The 18532-nt window shown below is 38.9% G+C and overlaps 1 protein-coding gene across 3 annotated transcripts in view; it reads right to left on the bottom strand.

The window, feature by feature from the left end:
• Nucleotides 1-18532, bottom strand: part of didum (dilute class unconventional myosin) — an 814019-nt gene that overhangs the window by 288234 nt on the left and 507253 nt on the right. For all 3 annotated transcript variants that reach the window (XM_090373351.1, XM_090373360.1, XM_090373369.1), the window contains exon 24: nt 10296-10552. In XM_090373351.1, coding sequence (XP_090229477.1) covers nt 10296-10552 — 257 coding nt within the window. The remainder of the gene's footprint in view (nt 1-10295; nt 10553-18532) is intronic.

Raw genomic sequence — 18532 nt, 5'->3', positions numbered from 1 at the left:
TGTTAAACTTTGGTTACCAATTCTCAGCTCATCAGCCCAACTTCTCCAGATCCTGTTGCAGCAGCATACTGTCATTACTGTTATTAACAACCCTAACAACCTTTGTATCATTTCTAACTTTGACATTAAGCTCGATATATCTATCTCGGTATTTTTATCAATGATATTGATGAAGCTATCAAGCTTCGTCAATATCATTGATAAATATACAAAACAACAATGGGCCTAACACCGAACCCCGGGAACACCACTAATAACATTAGTCCACGAAAGGCAGTGTCGATTGATTACCACTCTCTGTCTTCTCCCATTCATCCATCCTTTTATCCATTGTAGCAACTTGCCCTTAATGCCATACTGCTCCAATTTGTACAGTAGTCTTCCATATGCAGCAGTATTAAAAGCTTTCCTGAAATCGAAGTATATGATTTCAAAATTAATTTTTTTATCCAGTTCCTTTGTGACCACATCATAGTATCCAATCAAATTGGTCAGACAAGACTTCCCCTTAACAAACCCATGCTGTGTCTGAATTATTACTGCAGTCTTGTCTAGATGATCCTACGATGCTGCTTTAACCACTGACTCCATTATTTTCCCTGGAACAGAAGTCAAACTAACAGGTCTGTTACTGCTCATGTTATCCTTTGCTTCCCCTTTGTGAACTGGAGATACATCTGCACATCTTGAGTCCGTGGGGACCTCCCCTGAGTTCAAGGATCCTCTCATAATTATGGCTAAGGGTTTGCTTACTTCCTTTGCTACTGCCTTTAATATAACTGGATAGATTCCATCCACCCGAGGTGCTCTTCTTATGATTAACTTCAACAATTTCTCCTCCACTTTGCTCTCAGTTATTACAAATCATTTAACTCCCTGTTAGGGTTTGATAAACATCTGGCCCTATCCACCTTAAATAACTCCTCATGTGTGACTGTAGATGCAAAATACTCGTTTTGTTTGGCAGCTATCTGAGAATGATAATTTATATACATCCCAGTCAAACCATTGATATCAAGTGGACCAATCTGATTCAGCCCCTTCCTTTTAGAGTTTATATAAGTAAAGAAGTCTTTGCTGTTTTTCTTTGCACCCTTGGCCAAAGATTTCTCATAATCTGCCTTTGCTTGCCTAAGCTCCTTTGTGACTTGATTACAGACTAGCTTATATCTACCATAGGCTTCTGTGTCACCTGATAATTTATATACATCCCGTGCATTTTCCTTCTCTGCCACGAGTTTCATTAGTTCATCTGACATTCATTTGGGCCTAAACCTAAAGCAGTGGTTCTTAATAGGAACAAAAAGCCTAGTAACTTCCAAGATTACTACTTCCTTGAATGCTTCCCATTTAGAATTTGCTGTTTGTAACATTGTCAGTTGGTCCCACTGTACAGAATTTAAAAAATCTCTGAGACCACTGTAGTCACCTTTATGAAAGCAAAAACCCTTCCCTTTACTCCTGATGGTAGTAACATCATTAAGTAAATCCAACATCAGTACACTGTGATCACTGCCACCTAGTGGTTCCTTTATCTGTAAATTCTGGATATAATATAGGTGTAAAAACACCATAGACCACTCTTAAGGGGGAAAACTACGATAGTAGTGTAAAGGGCATCATTTCAACTGTATCTCATATTGTGCTCATCCTTCATAACAAGTTACCATGTATTGCGCTACCTCGAATAAGTAATGCTTCGCAAATAGAGAAGACTATTGTTACTTATTCTCAGTGGACACCACCACCCAGACGGCACAATTTCAAGGCTTGTTGGCCTTTCATCGGTGGGTGGGCACCCTGGTATTGCAAACATGACAACCCAGTTGTGAAGATAATCCCATAATATGAGAGATGCCAAAAGGTGTACTTGATAATGTTTAAGTAAGATTCAATGCAACTGAGCATAATATTTTAAGAGTTATAATTATCTATATAATATATGTGTAAAAACACCACAGACAACTCTTAAAGGGAAAAAACTATGACAGTAGTGTAATGGGCATCATTTCAACTGTATCACGTATTGTGCTCATCTTTCACAATGAGTTACGATGTATTGCACTACCTTGAATAAGTAACGCTTCACTAATAAAGAACAGTATTGTTACTTATTCTCAGTGGACACCACCACCCAGACAGCACTGTTTCAAGGCCTTTTGGCCTTTTATATAAAGATTATTATTATATAATTTTATTATACAGATAATTATAACTCTTAAAATATTATGCCCAGTTGCTTGTTTGTTATTTGGTTTTTAGGAGCATTAGCAACTAAGGCCATATTGCTCTGGGGATATGTGGTGGTCATAGGCTCGAACTCTGGTCTAATCAAGAAGTGTGTGCTATGCACTGCTGCTCCTGCCCACCTGGAGGTGCCCTGCCCAGTTGCATTAAGTCTTACTTGAACATTATCAGGTGCACTTTTTGGCATCTCTCATATTGTGAGATTATCTTCACAACTGGGTTGTCATGTTTGCAATACCAGGGTGCCTGCCCACCCATCAATGAAAGGCCAACAAGCCTTGAAATAGTGCTGTCTGGGTGGTGGTGTCCACTGAGAATAAGTAACAATAGTCTTCTCTATTTGTGAAGCATTACTTATTTGAGGTAGCGAAATACATGGTAACTCGTTGTGAAGGATGAGCACAATATGAGATACAGTTGAAATGATGCCCTTTACACCACTATCATAGTTTTCCTCATTAAGAGTTGTCTATCATGTTTTTTACATTTATAGTATATAGATAATTATAACTCTTAAAATATTATGCCCAGTTACATTGAGTCTTACTTAAAAATTGTCACGTAAATTATTAATGCATGAATAATCACTGCTGATAATCAGATCAAGAGTGTTACTCCCTTTATGTGCCTCTAACATGCTGCTGTAGAAAACAATCCTCCAATAAATCCACAAAAGCCTTGCTAGTGTGTGAGTGACCAACCCACAAGTTCTAGTCAATATCTGGGTAGTTAAAATCCTCTATTATAAGACACTCTGATTTACTGGCCCACTCCATTTCTCTGTATAATTGTTCATTCTACTCAACAGAGTCATTAGGCCTATAAAAAACTTCTACTTCATTTTTGCTTTTCCAGTGCTTATGTCACACCATCGTCATCATCAGCCATTTTCAATCCACTGCAGGATGAAGGCTTCTCCAGCAACTTTCCAGTTCCTTCTGTTTTGAGCACTGGCCATCCATTTACTACCCACAAACTCATTAATTTCATCTATCTATCTCCGCCTTTGTCTTCCAGGTTTTTTTCTAGCTCCTCTTGGATACCATTCTGTTATTTTCTTAGTCCATCTGTCATCATGTCTTCGAGCTATGTGTCCTGCCCAAGACAATTTTAGTTCTTTAGTTTTGATAAGAATGTCCTTTACTTCAGTTTGCTGCCTAATCCATGTGTTTCTCCTTCTTATCTAACAGTATGATTCCCAATATAATTCGTTCCATTCTTCGCTGTGTAGTTCTCAGCTTCTCTTCCATTCTTTTGATGAGTGCCCAAGTTTCACTTCCATAAGTCATGGTGGGGAGTATACATTGGTTCATTATTTTACGTTTCAGACAAAGTGGGATATTGCTCATCAGTATGTGACCATATTTCCTGAATGCTATCCATCCAAAATTTATTTTTCTCTTGACTTCCAGCCATTTATCATTATTATAGCTAATAACTTGTCCCAGATAAGTATATGACTCCACCTTTTCAATTACTGCTCCTTCAATCATTATTTCCCTTTCTGTGGCATACTTGTTCATCATTACTTTTGTTTTAGCCATATTCATCTTTAGTCCAAAATCCTTACTAACTGTGCATAACTGATTAAGATTTTCCTCTAATTCTTTGGGATCATGGCTTATGACCACAATGTCATCTGCAAATCGTAAATGGTTTAGGTACTCTCCGTTCACATTGACTCTTTTCTGTGACCAGTCTAATCTTCTGAAAGCTTCCTCAAGAGCAGCAGTAAACAGCTTCGGAGATATTGTGTCTCCTTGTCGAACTCCTTTCTCAATTTTAAATTTCCTATTGTCTTTGTCTAGTCTAATAAAGGAGGTAGCACTCTCATATATTTTCTTCAAAATCATAATATATGGGGTATCTATGCCTTATCTTTGCAGTGCCCGAAACATTGCCTTATGCTGTATGGAGTCAAATGCCTTTTCATAATCCACAAATGCCAGGCATAATGGTGTTTTATTGTTGTTTGTTATTTGATTTTTAGGAGCATTAGCAACTAAGGCCATATTGCTGCGGGATATGCGGAACGGTCATTCCCTGACCTTTCCGCATTTTCCGTATTTGGTGGTGACGGGCACACGCTTCTAATCAAGAAGCGTGTGCTATGCACTGCTGCTCCTTCCCACCTGGCTACGAAGGCGCCTCGTGTTTTATATTCATTTGCTTTCTCCATTAGCTGTGATATTATGTTAAGGTGATCCATAGTTGAGAATCCTGTCCTAAAGCCAGCTTGTTCTTTCGGTTGATTCTCATCAAGTATTCTTTCTAATCTATTAGTAATGACCCTTGTGAACAACTTGTAGATGTGGGATAACAAGCTAATTGGTCTATAATTTCCAATTTCTGATTTATCTCCTTTCTTATGCAGCAAAACTATGATTGCATTATTCCACTGCTTAGGCGTCACACCTTTTCTAATTCACATTGTGAAGAGCCTTGCCAGTTTTTGTGTTATGTCTCTTCCTCCCAATTTTAACAACTCTACAGTAACTTCATCTTCCCCTGGGGCTTTCTGATTCTTCATTTTCTTCAATGCATGTTCTACATCATCAGGAAGAATATCGGGTATGTCGTAAGTGTTGCTACTTTGCAATCCACCTTACCCACTGCTGGCATCATTCCCCTGCTCCTTGTATAATTCTCTATAGTAGTCTTCTGCTATTTGAATTATGCCTTCTCTGCTGTTTATAAGTACACCATCGCTATTCTTCAGTTTCAGTATCGTTTGTCTTTCTGTATTACTGCTCATGGCTGCTAATTTAAATTCTTTGTTTTCCCTCAATGTTTGTTCTACTTTTCTTGTGTTAAATCTTCTTATGTCCTCTCTGAGTCTCTTTCTAATGGCTTTGCATAACTCAGTATATCAATTTTCTCCCTCTCAGTGTTTTTCTTGCTTTTCATTTGTCGTCTTCGGTTCATCGTGACAAGTGTTTCTTGACTAATTTTTTCTTCTTTGGATTTCTTTTTTTCTATAGGTTTTTTGGGCTTTATCACTTTCAGAAAGTTGTAATATTCCTCGTCAATATCTTGGTTCTGAGCAGTCTGCAGAAGCTCAAACTTGTTCTTAAGTTCCAGTACATACTGCTTTTTCTCCTCTTCTGTTATCTCAAAGACCTTTGTATTATTTACTCAAGTCAATTTTTTCCTTTCCTTTCCTACATCTATATCAAGTGTACATCTTACCATTCTGTGATCACTTCCAACATTTACCTTATTCAGGACGATAACATCATTCACAATATATCTTCTGTTAGTGAGGATGAAGTCGATTTCATTAGTAGTTAATCCATTTGGACTCTTCCATGTCCACTTTCTGTTCACCGTTTTCTTGAAAAAAAGTGTTCATTACTGACAGTCCTTGAGATTCTGCAAATTCCACAAGTCTTTCACCTCTTTCATTTCTTTCATTAATTCCAAAATTTCCTATAGTTCCTATGTCACACGAAACTGACTCAACATTGCACTGTCCATCTATGTCAACTGGATGCACTTCCTTAGATTTCGTGGTCTTCTAAACTAACAACATAACCCCTTCTCTTTCCTATCCTGTTTATCCATTCTGTACACATTGTATTCACCAAATTCCAATTCTGCATTCCTTATATTTGTGTGACACCATGTTTCTGATATCCTAACAATATCTGCCTTTGATGTTTTCACCAGCACTTAAAATTCATCAAATTTATTTAATATACTCCTAGCCTTGTGTACATGCAAGTATACATGCACCTGTTCTTACTCTTAGTTACTCTAACATAGCCCATGTATTTACTTGTTTCATGACTCCCAGCAGTTCCTGAAATCCCCAGCATCATGTTCCACGATGACTCGTAGCAGCCCTTGAAATCCCCAGTACCTTCCTTTCTGGGCTGCTGCTCATTCCAATAGAAGCAGTGCAAGAATCGTTTCTACCTCTGCCTGCAGCTACTGTTAATCTATTAGTCTGTGAATCCCTCCCAAGCTAGCAGTTTTCCGACCCATCTAATATTGCTGCAGTAGCATCAGAAAATATTCTTGCATCATCTATTTAAGTGTATCCCATCTAGTGTGGTCTGTGCTTGTTAACAAGCACAGACCACACTGAAAAAGATTCTACCCCATGAGCCTTGCACAATCTCTCCAGGGCCGAATTGATTGACAAGGCTGTCATCACATACTCCCTCCTATCGTGTCTGGGCAGGATTGCAGACCCTATCAGGCAGATATTGTTAGGATATCAGAGACATGGTGTCACACAAATTTAACGCTAACTTGTGAGTTTTTTTCAACATTGACCTGTATTTGTTAAATATATCTGCATATCTCCTACACTTAATGTCATTAGTGCTAACGTGTACAACGATATCAACTTTTTTGTCCTTAAAAGATGATATCTGTTCTACAAACTCATCAACTTTTGTCCCTGGCAGACATACCCTGGTCCTATTCCACTAAAATGTGGAATAAGACCAGGGTAATTCCACCATCCTTTTTGCACAATGTATTTCGCGGTTCCCTGACAATTGAGTCACCGACAATAACAAACTCCTGTGTGACCAGCACATTCTGTCCTTAAGATTGCCGCTGTGTTTCTTGGTGCACAAGAGTGAGCTCTGTCGTTGAGTTGGGCAGCTGAGAGCTTAATGGGCCCCCATTTTAATTCCTTTGAGGGCATCTACCCGACTCTTAATATATCCATCATCATGCCGAGTTGGTCCCTAATTTCTTCACATTCTCTGCACCTAGCACATGGAAAGACATCCTTCCTGGCTAGATCATGTTCTGTTCTAGAAATGTCCATAAACATGTCACTTTTTGCACATCCTTTAGACTGTGATGCTTTGGAGAATAGCTCACTTTGGTTCTTCCCCGAACCACAGAAATTTTGCTACTTTATGTGCTATGGATAACGAGATGAAATATTTGATATCATATATTTCCTGAAATCCAAGTATATGGTATCAAAATTATTTTTTGCATCCAGTTCCTTTGTTACTGCATCATAGCATCCAATCAAATTTGGTCAGACAAGATCTCCTCTTAACATTTTGAGTGAATCTGAAGTGATTGAACTGAAGTTTAACAGTACTCCTTTCTATGTGGTCCAGCATCACTTTTTTAACTAGTGACTCCACTATTTTCCCTGGAATAGAAGTTAAGCTAACAGGTCTGTAATTACTCATGGTACTCTTTGATCCCCCCCCCTTTGTGACTTGGGGGTACATTCATACATCTCTAGTCCACAAGTAACTCCCATGAATCTAAGATGCTCTCATAATTATGGCGAAAGGTTTTCTTACTTCTTTTGCTGCCTCTCTTAGTATAATTGGACAGATCCTATCCACCCCAAGTGTCTTTTTTATGTTTAACTGCAACAATTTCTCTTCCACTTTTATTTAGCTTCCTGGTAGGTTTCATAATCTTCTGGCATTCCTTTCCCTAAAGCAGTGGTTTTCAACCTTTTTTAATAATGGCACCCCTAAGTCATTTATTTTATTTTGCGGCACCCCTACTCAATTTTCTGCCTGTTAGATCTGATTCTCTCTCTGTATATACAGGGTGTCTCAAAAATACACGGCATAACTTCAGGAATGAGTTCCTCATATGTAGACAATAAAAAAATGTTTTATATCAACATAGTTCCGGAAATGCTTGGTACCCGAGTTATTACCCGGAATGTCTTATCTCCCGCAGGTGATTTCCTTCATCACAAGATACTGACAGAATCTAGTGGTTTTCCACTCCGACCATGTACTCAAATCAGGAGCAAGCGGATATGCACTTTATGTACGGTTTGGTGGACGGCAATGCTCTGGAGGCTCGTTGTTTGTACCACGAAAGGTTCCCAAAATGAAGATGTCCAGACAGGAAAACGTTTGAAGGTATCCATTGCCGGCAGCACCTCGTGCTGCCGACAGAGGATGACCAAGATCTACGACTCCTGAAGTAGAGGAGGAGATTTTGGATGTTGTGCATGCCACTCCTGGAATCAGCACACGCAAAATAGCAATGCAACTGGCTGTTCAACGTTCGACTATTTGGAGAGTTGCGAGAACACCAACTGTATCCTTACCATCTGCAACGGGTACAGGCCTTGTTACCAGCAGATTACCCTGCGCAAATAATGTTCTGCCAGTGGTTCTTGCAGCAGTGTGTTACAACTCCTCACTTTCCTGCCTTAGTGATATTCACAGATAAAGCACAGTTCACACAAGAGGAATCCAAAACTTTCACAATCAGCATGTATGGGCTGAGGAAAACCCACATGCAATTCTTCCATCACATCACCACCAGAGGTTCAGCCTGAACATCTGGGCGGGTGTTTTTGGTGATAAGTTATTTGGGCCCCGTGTACTTCCAAACAAACTCACAGGGCAGGTGTACAGAAATTTTTGGGAAAACAACATGCCTGATTTCTTGGAAGGACTAAGATTCCTGATTTCTTAGTCCATGAAGAGAAGTGTCATTTGATTATCGCTCTCTGTCTTCTCCCACTCAGCAATTTTCCATTAATGCCACACTTCTCCAATTTGTACAGCAGTCTTTTAGGTGCAACAATATCAAAAGCTTTGCTGAAATCCAAGCATAGGATATCAAAATTATTTTTTGCATCCAGTTCCTTTTTGAGACCACATCATAGTATCCAATCAAATTGGTCAGACAAACCCTCCCTTTAACAAACCCATGCTATGTCTTAACTATTACTGAAGTCTTGTCTAGATGATCCTGCAATGCTTCCTTAACCAGTGACTCCATTATTTTGCCCAGAACAGAAGTTAAACTAACAGGTCTGTAATTACTCATGTCACCTTTTGATCCCCGCTGTGTAAATTGGGGATACATCTGCACATCTCCAGTCCATGGTGACCTTCCCTGTATTCAGAGATAACATGCTTCTGTAGAAAACAGTCATCAAATAAATCCATAAATCTTGGTACTGTGTGAGTAACCAACACAGGCTTCAGTCAATATCTGGTATGTTAAAATTCCCCATAATAAGATATTCTGATTCACTGGCCCACTACTTCTCTGTACAGTTGTTCACTGTTCTCATCAGTCATTAGGTCTATAACACTTACTCTAATTTTTGCTTTCCCAGTGCTTATGTCACACCAAAGTGACTCAACATTGCACTGGCCACCAACAATCAACTGGATGCATTGCCTTAGATTTTGTGTGCTTTTTAATTAAGAGCATAACCAACACCCCCACCTGTCCCATCTTTTTTTTCTGTATACATTGTACTTCCCATAATCAAATTCTGCACCCCTTATATCTGAATGATGCATGTCTGTGATATCCCTATGATATCTTCATTTCATGAGTTAACTAGCATTTCAAATTCATATTTATTTACTATGCTCCTAAAATTGGTATACATGCAAGTATACATGCACCTGTTCTTACTCTTAGTTACCCTAATGCATCTCACATATTTCGTTGTTCCCTGATGACAAACAGCAGGCTTTGAAATTCCCAGTACCTTGCTTTTTGTGCTGCTTTATGTTCCAATAGCAGCAGTGCAAGAATCACTTTCACCTCTGCCTGTGGCTATTGTTAATCTATTAGTTTGTGTATCCTCCCAAGCTAGCAATTTTCTGACCACCCAGCACTGCATCAACAGCATCAGCAAATATTCTTGCACCCTTTCTATTTAAGTGCATTTCATACCTACAGAAGCAGTCTCTCCTATTAACAAGCACAGATCATGCTGATAAAAATTCTACCTCATGTGCCTTGCACATTCACTCCAGGGCTGAATTGACTGACAGAAGGTTTTCGTCATGTACTCACTCTCCTATCATCTCTGGGCAGAATTGCAGATATTTTCAAATTTAACCCTAACTCGCAACTTTCTCAGCATTGCCCTGTACTTGTAAATTAAGTCCTCAGATTTGCTACGCTTAATGTCATTATTGGCAGTGTGTACAATATCACCTTTCATGTCCTTAAAAGACTACTTAAGGTTGTTCCTGAAGATGGCATAGATTTAAAGATAATTCTGAAAAAGAAAAAGAGAGCAATAAAATCATTTAAAATAAATGCATTGGAATTAGACTTGCCTCATCTGGAACATCTGATGCATCATCTCTTGCCAATTCGGTAACATCACTTTTGATACTCATCAAACTAACATTGGATGGTGTGCGATGATGTCCCATTCCTGTTCCTCTGACTCTCAACATTTCATTCTGGAGATTTTCGAATCTCTGTTCTAAGCGTGCATTTTCCTTAAGTAGTTTTTGGTATGCAACTCTTTCAGCATCAAACTCATCAATTAGAAGTTTTTTCTCATTTTCTATTCTTTTCTTTAGCATATCTGTACAAAATTAATCTCTGCATTAATATAAAATTTTATAATGAAATTTAATTATGAAATTTCAAATAAATATAGTCTAATTAAAAGATTATGTAATACTGATAATTAAAAGATTATGTAATACTGATAATGTAATACCATAACAAAAACTGATAAGATTCTATACATCATTCTATCTAAATTATAATAAAGTTCTACTTGCGATAAAAAGCTTGTGGGGGGGGTCCAACCCATAGACTGGCTGCATTCTATTCCTTCATATTGTGCAACTCAAAGCCATGTAAACAGCTCTGAGTTTTATTACATGCCTACTAGTCACACCACAAGCGAGTTCAGTGAGCATATCTCTCAACATTGTTAGTCTTTCAAACTGATTTGTTTCAGACTGTGCACACAAAGAACAGAGAAAACTGACTGGCAGGCTTAAGGATATTTACTGTTTGGAGCCTAATGAATGTGAAGCCATTAAATACAGCAAGCATAACTTATCAATAACAATGACCAATCACTTATGAGTGCTACCATTCTAAGTTCAAGAATATCAGCAGAGTTTGTCTAAAATCATGAGAAGTGTAATCTCAACCATAGGAAGGGAGGTAGAGTTTCAACCATAATATTGAAAGAGCTATTAATGTTCAACAGATGTTTCATTGATGGTGCACAACAGATGTCTGACCAAGTGTCAAACTTTCAAAGCTTCATTTGGATCATGAACTGGATCAGTTTTGATCCAGTTCATGATCCAAATGAAACTTTATAAAGTTCACACAGCTTTTCTCACTACATTACACCTCTTATTTAAATCACTTGTCAGAGACTACCAGTTTATTAACCATTTATCCAAAGACAGCACACATGAACATGCATGCTTGAATAACATTTTCACTTAAGTAGTAAGCATGAATATTGCAATGGCTGTGTACAACCAAAAAGTGATATGGTGGATGTTAAATAGAAATGAAAATTATTTACTAGAGTGATATCAATGTCAACATTGAGAAAGATAGGAAATTTGGGGATGCATGGAAATGTTATTGGGAAGTCATATGTTTGTATTTCTAATCTTATTTCTTGCTGTAAACTTCCCATCTGAACAATTAAAGTGATTCAAAGATGATATGTTGAAATGCCTAACAGCAATCTCATGTTCAGCAGAGACATGTTAAGAAACTAGAAAACCTTAATGGCTAAAGCTTTAAACAAACAAAGTTTATAAGCGAAAGAAACTTTAAAGATTATGCTGGCTTCATTAACATTCAGAGTGCAGTTTGTAAATTTGATGTGTCCACAATCTGAAGTGAGACTCGGATGATGACAGTATGCTATTCTTTTGTAACTAATGATGGATAGTACTGTATATATATTTTTGGGGACATAAATTTTGCCTTTTAGGGTGAAGTTTAGTCCTAAGAGAAGGGGATGATTTTTGATGATTAGTGTGTATGTGTGTTGTTATGTAAATTGGTCCCTTCTTTCCCTCAAAGAAGGGGCCAATTTCTTCTGATTTAGTCCTCAGACTTATAAATTGGCTCCTCTGTAGACTATACTTTACTCTGGCTCCAACGATCCCTTCAACACCAGAGGTGCTATCAATTGCATTGCATATGTGCCAAAAAAAAGCATACATTGGACAAATGGGATGCCTTGTAGGACTGTTAAGTGATTTATGTCTTTGGAAAACCCATAAAACTGAGTTTGTGTCCCACTGCAGTGAACCTAGCCCTACAGCCTTTTTAAATCAGATTTCCAACAAATCTAAGGATACCAGATTCTTTACTAGAAAATTCAAAGCAAGTCTATTTTATTTGGACCAACAAATCATCTGTACCCAACAAAAATATGGTCCTCAGATAAATCCATTTTGGCTTAACATTTTCAGAACACACTTTTCCTTATAGTAGTAGTAGAGGCATGTGATGCAAGAAAGCAAGCTTATGTAGCGTCAGCCAAAAAAAAAAAAAAAAACCACCATTTCACACATCCATTCCCTCTAAAAATTTGTCCAGTTCCTCCTTGAATTTATTTAAGCTATCAACTTCCACAACGACAAATGGAAGTTTGTTCCAGCAATCAACTACACACTGGCTAAATGCAAATTTCCAAAAATCTATTCTACAACTGTCTTTCCTCGGTTTGAATTTATGACCCCTCAGGTTCGTAATCTGAGCAAGAGGAAGGATCACATCAGAATTGAGCTTGTTCAACCCATTCAAGACCTTATACACCTCAATCAGATCATGTCACAGGTGCCTAATCTCCAGACACTGCCATATGAAGAACTTAAGCTTTTCTTGGTAAGAGGACCCCTTCGTTCCCTCACCAATCTTGTAGCCCATCTCTCTACTCATTCAAGCAACTCTACATCCTTCCTAAAATGAGGCCTCCAAGACGTGTATGCAGAACTCAATATATATTTGGCATAAGACAAATATATATTGAGACCATGGTCAAGGCATGGTCAGACCATGCCTTGACCATGGTCAAGGCATGGTCTGACCATGCCTTGACCCTTATACAAAGTGATAGTGATAATCACCTTTTCCCTACTAGCAAAATTCCTGAATACCATTGACATATCTGAATACTTTGTATTTTTTACTTTCTCTTCTCTCTTCTATTTCAGGGGATGTCTATTTCTTCTTCCCCTTACCTTCTATCCAACTTTCCCTTCCCTTCCAATTCCCATACTTCTCATTCTTATATCCACTTCCTTTCCCTAAACACCTTGGGGCTCCCAGGCTTGCCTGATAACCCCAGTAAGAGTTTCAGTTTAAAAGCAGTCCCTGGCGTGCCTTCTCTTGGCCAAGGTTGGGAATCAGAGGGCAGGGAACCAGATGTCCCCTTGCTGCAAAGTCGCCAGGTGCCGGCATTCAACATAACAACACACACACACACACACACACACACACATACATATATACACTTGCTGGTCTTGGCCTTTTGCCTTTTCAGATGCTACTGTGGTATATAGGGGGAATCCTGGAGACGACAATTAAACAAACACACCTTGATAATGCTCCATGACCTGCTCTGGCAGTCTGTCTGCACTGCTCAGAAAATTTCATATCTGACTGCACAATTACTCCCAGGTCTTTTTCATTTTCTACCACCACAAGTGTAGTACCATACAGTTGGTTTGTTTCTCTGTGGTTACTTCTACCCATAAGCAGTACTTTGCATTTCTCAATGTTAAACTTGAGTTGCCACTTTTCAGCACATCTGCCAAACTTTTCTAGACCCTATTACAGTAGCATACTGTCATTAACAACCCTGCCAACCTTTGTATCATCTGCAAACTTGGATATTAAGCCCGATATACCTTCATCAATATCATTGATAAATATACAAAACAATAGTAGGCCCAACATGGAACCCTGGAGGACTCCACTAATAACATTAGTCCATGAAGAGCAGCATCCATTGATAACCACTCTCAGTCTTCACCCACTCAACCACCCTTTTATCCATTGTTGCAACTTGCCCTTAATACCATACTGCTCCAATTTGTACAGTAGTCTTCCTGTGAAACAGTATCAAAAGCTTTCCTGAAATCCAAGTACTGTATATGATATCAAAATTATTTTTTGCATCCAGTTCCTTTGCAATCACATAATAGTATCCAATCAAATGTCTGACAAGAATTTCCCTTAATAAACCCATGCTCTGTTTGAATTATTACTGCAGTCTTGTCTAGATGATCCTTCAATGCTTCTTTAACCAGTGACTCCACTATTTTCCCTGGAACAGAAGTTAAACTAACAGGTCTGTAATTACTTGTGTCACCCATTAATCTCTCTTTGTGAATTGGGGATACATCTGCACATCTCCAGTCCATGGAGACTTCCCCTGAGTCCAAGGATGCTCTCATAATTATGGTTAAGTGTTTACTTACTTCCTTTAACATAACTGGATAGATCCCATCCACCACAGGTGCCTTTCTTATGTTTAACTTCAACAATTTCTTCTCTACTTTGTTCTCAGTTATTATAAAATCATTAAGCTCCCTGTTAGAGTTTAACAAGCTTCTGTACTCCACTTCCCTACAGAATTCCTCATGTGTGAATGTAGATGCAAAATACTCATTAAGTTTGTCAGCTATCTGAGCAGGATCACAACAGTCAAACCACCAATATCAAGTGGATGAATCTGATTCATCCCCTTCCTTCTAGAGTTTATATATTTATAAAATTAATGAAGTCCTTGCTGTTTTTCTCAACATCCTTTGCCAAAGATTTCTCATAATATACCTTTGCTTGACTAACCTCCTTTGTGATTTCATTTCAGACTAGCTTATATCTACCACAGGCTTCGGTTTCGCCTGACAATTTATATGCATCCATTGCATTTTTCTTCACTGCCACAAGTCTCATTAGTTCATCTAATTTTCATTTAGGCCTAAAACTTAAACAGTATTTCTTAATCGGTATGAAAAGCCTAATAGCTTCCACAATTAGCTAATTCCTTGATTGCTTCCCATTTAGAAATTTCTGTTGGTAATATCATTAGTTGGTCCCACTGTATAGAATTTAAAAACTGTCTGAGATCACTGTAGTCACCTTTACAAAAACAAAAACCCTTCCCTTTACTCCTGATGTTAGTAATATCTTTAAGTAAATCCGCGACATGAGTACACTGTGATCACTGCCACCCAGTAGTTCTTTTATCTGCAAATTCTTAATGCATGAATAATCACTGCTGATAACCAGATCAAGAGTATTACTCTCTCTGGTTGGCTCTCGAACATGCTGCTGCAGAAACAATCATCCAATAAATCCACAAAAAGTCTTGCTAGCGTTTGAGTGATCAACCCACAAGTTCCAGTCAATATCTGGGAAGTTAAAATTGTCCATTTTAAGACACTCTGGTTTACTGGCCCGCCCACTCTGTATTTCTCTGTGTTCACTGTACTCATCAGAGTCATTAGGCCTATAACAAACTCCTACCTTATTTCTGCTTTATCAGTGCTTATGTCACACCAAACTGACTCAACATTGCACTGTCCACCTATGTCAACTGGATGCACTTCCTTAGATTTTATGTGTTTCTTAACTAACAGCATAACCCCTCCTCCCTTCCTAGCCTGTCTATCCTTTCTGTAAATATTGTTCTCGCCATATTCCAATTCTGCACTGCTTATATCTGTGTGGCACCACGTCTCTGGTATCCCAACAATATCCACCTTTGATGTCTTGACCAGCACTTCAAATTTAATTACTATACACCTAGTACTGGTGTACATGCCAGTATATATACACCTGTTCTTACTCTTGGTTACCCTAACACAGCCCATGTATTTATTTGTTCCATGATGACTCCTACCAGTCCCTGAAACCCCCAGCACTCCTCCATCCAGGCCACTGCTCATTCTATTAGAAGCAGTGCAAGAATCACTTCCACTTCTGCCTGCAGCTACTGTTAAACTTTTAGTCTGTGAATCTCCCAGGCTAGCAGTTTTCTGACCCACCTAACACTGCCTTGATAGCATCAGCAAACACACCTGCATCCCTTCTATTTAAGTGTATCCCATCCCCGTATAAGCAGTCTCTCCTGTTAACATGCACAGACCAACCTGAGAAAAATTCTACCCCCAGAAGCCTTGCACATTCTCTCCAGGGCTGAATTGTTTGACAAGGCTCTCATCATGTAATCCTTCCTATTGAGTCTGGACAGAATTGCAGACCACTTTCAAATATAACCCTAACTCATGACATTTTTTCAACATTGACCTGTACTTTTTAAGTAATTCTGCAGATCTTCTATTCCTAATGTCATTAGTGCCAATGTGTACAACAATTTCACCCTTTGTGCCTTTAAATTATGATATCTGCTCTACAACGTCAACTTTTGCCCCTGGAAGACATAGCCTGGTTCTATTTCACCTATCGTTTTTACACAATATATTACCTGTGTCCCTGACAATGGAGTCACCGACAATAACCAACTCCTGTGGGACCATTGCATTCTGCATTGGAGATTGTCCCTGTGTTGCCTGATGCACAAGACTGAACTCTGGCATTGAGATGGGCAGCTGAGAGCTTGATGGGTCCCCCACTTTAATACCTTCGAGAGCACCTACCCGACTTTTCAAACTCTCATAGGCGCTCATCAGAATGCTGAGTTGGCGCTAGGGATGCCAAGACGAACCCCATTTCGGGGTATAATACCTCTTTTTTGGAATTATATTTCCAAGATATCCTTTTTTTTAATTTGAAATGGGGTATTTGAAAAACGCAGAAATCATAAAACACCTTGTTTAGATGATTATTTAGAAAGAAAAAAATTAACTGACGATAAAATTGTTGTTGAAATGCACCCTTAAAGACTCAAAAAACGACATTCTATCCTCTTTACAAAGAGGGTTATAGAATATTCATATTATGTAGTAGTTGTTGGTGACTCTATTGTCAGGGAAACGGGGAACATGCTTTGTAAAAAAGATAGGTGGAACAGGACCAGGGTATGTCTGCCAGGGGCAAAGGTTGATGACGTTGTAGAGCGAATATCATCTTTTAAGGGCATAAAAGGTGATATAGTTGTACACGTTGGCACTAATAATATTAAGAGTAGGAGACCGGCAGAATTACTTAACAAGTACAGGTCACTGTTGAACAAAAGCCGAGAATTAGGGTTGAATTTGAAAGTGTCTGCAATTCTGCCCAGACACGATAGGAGGGAGTATATGATGAGAGCCTTGTCGATCAATTCGGCCCTGGAAAGATTGTGCAAGGCTCAAGGGGTAGAATTTTTTTCAGCCTGGACTGTACTTGTTAACAGGAGAGATTGCTTCTACAGGGATGGGATACACTTAAATAGAAAGGGTGCAAGAATATTTGCTGATGCTATCGAGGCAGTGTTAGGTGGGTCGGAAAACTGCTAGCTTGGGGGGAGACAAAGACCAATAGATTGACAGTAGCCACTGGCAGAGGTGAAAGAGATTCTTGCACTGCTTCTATTAGAATGAGCAGAAGCCTGAAAAACAAGATGCATGGTATTTCAGAGACTGCTGGGAGACATTGCGGTACAAGTAAACACATGGGTTGTGTTAGGGTAGCTAAGAATAGAAACAGGTGCAGGTATACTTGCGTGTACACCAATGCTAGGAGTTTAGTAAATAAATTTGATGAATTTGAGGTATTGCTCAAAACATCGAAGGCAGATATTGTTGGGATATCAGAGACGTGGTGTCACACAGATATAAGGGATGCAGAACTGCAATTTGGGGAGTACAACGTCTACAGAAAGGATAGACAGGATAGGAAGGGGGGAGGGGTTATGCTATTAGTTAAGAAACACATAAAAACCAAGGAAGTGAAGCCAGTCGACATCGCTGGACAGTGCAGTGTTGAGTCAGTTTGGTGTGACATAAGCATTGGGAGATCAAAATTGAGAGTAGGAGTGTGCTATAGGCCTAATGACTCTGATGAGTATAATAAGGAACTGTACAGGGAAATAGAGTGGGCCATTAAATCAGGGAGTCTTATAATGGGAAATTTTAATTTCCCAGATATTGACTGGAATTTGGGGGCTGGTTACTCACACACTAGCAGGGCTTTTGTGGATTTATTGGATGATTGTTTTCTACATCAGCATGTTCGGGAGGCAACTAGAGGGAGTAATACTCTTGATTTGATTATCAGCAGTGATTCTTCATGCATTAAGAATCTGCAGATAAATGAACCACTAGGTGGCAGTGATCACAGTGTGCTGAAGTGGGATTTACTCAAAGAGGTAACTACCATTAGGGGTAAAGGGAAGGGTTATTGCTTCCGTAAAGGCGACTACGATGGACTGAGACAGTATTTAAATTCTATACAGTGGGACCAACTGATGATGTTACCAACAGCAAATTCAAAATGGGAAGCATTCAAAGAACTTATCTTGGAAGCTACTAGGCTTTACATACCAACTAAGAAATATTGTTCAAGGTTTAGGCCAAAATGGATGTCAGATGAACTAATGAGGCATATGGCAGAGAAGAAA

This window comes from Mastigoproctus giganteus, chromosome 1 (genome assembly GCF_048544385.1).
Source record: "Mastigoproctus giganteus isolate SK-2022 chromosome 1, ASM4854438v1, whole genome shotgun sequence".
NCBI lineage: Eukaryota > Metazoa > Arthropoda > Arachnida > Uropygi > Thelyphonidae > Mastigoproctus > Mastigoproctus giganteus.
Note: the sequence above shows the minus strand (reverse complement) of the source record. Positions and strands in the feature narration are given on the sequence as shown.